Source organism: Rhincodon typus, chromosome 1 (genome assembly GCF_021869965.1).
Source record: "Rhincodon typus isolate 14 chromosome 1, sRhiTyp1.1, whole genome shotgun sequence".
Classification (NCBI taxonomy): Eukaryota; Metazoa; Chordata; class Chondrichthyes; order Orectolobiformes; family Rhincodontidae; genus Rhincodon; species Rhincodon typus.
The window spans coordinates 106,392,215-106,395,005 of NC_063332.1; the positions used below are offsets into that span (position 1 = coordinate 106,392,215).

Genomic DNA, 2,791 nt, shown 5'->3' on the forward strand with positions numbered 1-2,791 from the left:
CCAGCTGTTCACTGAAGTCCTGACTGTGGGAAGGAAAAGTTTTTAAAAAAGAAGTGTGACATCCCTCCCTCTGTGGACAGGGGTTTGCTGGAGTTTCTGTTTACTGAGTCTTGAAGCTTGAGGAAAAAATGTTGAATACTTCACCGGTTAAGATCAGTGGAGATTCTCTTGACCAAATTCCAGTTGATGGCCTACAAAAGCTTAATCAGTGTATAAATTTAATCACGTTACTGGGCAAGATTATGTGTTAAAGCTCAGCATTTTCAATGCGGTGATCCAGTTTATGGCAATGAAGTTTATAAGATAAAAATAGCAATCCAATTTTTAAAAGGGATATGATACACCACCTGGTATGTCACTGCTGATAGAGGCAGTTGGCACATTAATATAAGTAGTCCTTCTTCAATTAAATAATTGGAAGCCACAGGGCATAATGAATTGTGCTTCAAAGTGTCTATATGCACAACATTGAGTCTAAGAATGTAAGAGATTAGCAGGTGTTAAGTCCCTCCTTGCAGCGGTGAAGGCTACAAATGAGTGATAGTGAAAATATCAAAGTGAAAGAAGACTGAACATCGTGCAAAGAATGGGGGATGATTTTCAGATGCTGTCTAGGGTTTGTAGGGGATGAGGTGTGGGGACTGTGGCAGCACAAGACTCTCACTCCAGAACCTGAGAAGGGGCTGAGAGATGTATATGTTGTGGAACTAACTACAGTCAGCTAATGGTTAAAATACAGTATTGCCATCAATCCGCTGTAAATATTTAGTCTAAATAGAGGATGAACTACTAGTAAGTCTTAACAAGAAGAAGCACTTATCTTAACAACATGTAATTTATTACATATTAGCACAAGATACAAGTCATGTTGGCTAATTAGACACAGTTACTAATACTACCATGAGCAAGAGATGACACATCTAGTCCTATCTTGATTTCAAGCTAGACTCTTCACTGTCCGATCAAGACTGTAATGAGTTTATTAGATGATTTATGCAGTCTTGAATATTAATCCTTTCAGTACCATTACCTTGTAGATATTTTCCTACCAACCTGTTCAGACATGTTATTTGTACACCTCTGGAGCAGGTGGGACTCAAACCCAGGCCTTCTGGTTTAAAGGAAGGGATACTACCACTGTGCCACATGGGTGCTTGTATAACAACAGCAAATGTCAGTGTGTAAAATCTGATCTGACTTGGCAGATGGCAGCAATGTCAGAAGAAACTTTATGATCACCTAATGTTGCTTAGTATCAGTGAGATATCTTCTAATCATCACTCATATTTAACAAACTACCAGCCCCTCTCCAACTGTATTTTGATCTAGCCCATTGTTCTCCATAACTCCACCTTCACTTTTGATGGTTTGCATTGCCCATTGTGGGCTGGAGTTTGCTTGTAAACATCTAATTGGCTACATGTGTATTTTATTTGTGGTGGTTAGTAGTTTAAAAAAAATGAAAAAGTCACAGTGATTTGGTTGTTGGGAAGTTGCTCAATTGTGTGCAACAGCATCTGTGGGTATGAAAAGAAAAATCAAACTACCAGCATCTCTCACCGATCAATGAGAAAAATAGCAGTCCTCAGGACTAACTTTCATGTACTCTGTGACACACCCACACAATTTTTGAAAACTTTCATGGAATGTGGGTATCACTAACAAGCCAAATAAATTGTACTGACATACACGTCAGAAACTGGCAAGAACATCAACATTATGCCATACAGGGCTACTATTAATGAAGTCAACTGCTATAGATTCACCCCCATATGAAACACAAATGAACAGTTGAAAATTGCTATGGCTTGTATAATTGATACAAGTCCATTTCTCTACTTGATTATACTCTTTTTATATTAATTAATCAGACGCGAATTCTTGTTTTGAAGTAAATCTGGAATACAACTGTTTTAGTCCTTAAGAGGTTAATAGTAACATGTTTGTAATAAATTTACTCTGTCCAATACCAACATACATTCCAGTTTTACATGGAAATTTCCCCAGGGTGTTTCCACATAACATTTAAATCCAAAAGAATAGAAGGTCACATTCTGCTGTAGATTGCCAGACTTGTTTAGCTGTAAAAGTGAAAATGGAAAATTTCACAAACAGTCCAGAACACAGTACAACTAGTGATGTAGGGTTGAATCAAAATAACACTAATAATGAGATTCCGATGAAGATTGTAAGGTTACCATTTCTTGCAGCACTCATATTGATCATGATTTCCGTGGGCTGCACTATTGAGCTGAAGAAGCTATGGGCTCACTTAAAAAGACCCTGGACACTAGCTGTGGGCACAGTTTGTCAATTTGGGTTTATGCCTCTCATTGCATTTATCCTTGCAATTTTTTTTAAGTTAAAAACTCTTTCAGCAATTGCTGTGATTATGATGGGCTCGTGTCCTGGAGGAGTTATTTCAAATGTAATGAGCTACTGGACTGATGGGGATATGGATCTCAGGTAAGTGATTTTGGCTTTCTCCTCACATCCCAGTCTTTACCTTATACATGTTCTTTTCTTCCCTGCACAGTCTTATTGCATAATATTACTTACTTAACTGTGGTGATAAGCTGGTTAAGTCTACCTCTCTGTTCTCTTAACGTTGTCAGTATCTTGGAGATAGTAGAAACTGCAGATGCTGGAGAATCTGAGATAACAAGGTGTAGAGCTGGATGAACACAGCAGGCCAAGCAGCATCAGAGGAGCAGGAAGGCTGACGTTTTGGGCCTAGACCCTACTTCAGAAAAAATTTTTTCATTTTTTCTGAAGAAGGGTCTAGGCCCAA

At 38.4% G+C, this 2,791-nt stretch overlaps 1 protein-coding gene across 1 annotated transcript in view; it reads left to right on the forward strand.

Annotated features, from left to right (window-relative positions):
* Window positions 1-2,095: 2,095 nt before the first annotated feature.
* LOC109917513 (solute carrier family 10 member 6-like) overlaps window positions 2,096-2,791 on the forward strand; it is a 78,809-nt gene continuing 78,113 nt past the window's right edge. Inside the window, exon 1 of the mRNA XM_048604290.1 lies at window positions 2,096-2,466. Within this exon, the coding sequence (XP_048460247.1) occupies window positions 2,096-2,466 (371 nt within the window). The remainder of the gene's footprint in view (window positions 2,467-2,791) is intronic.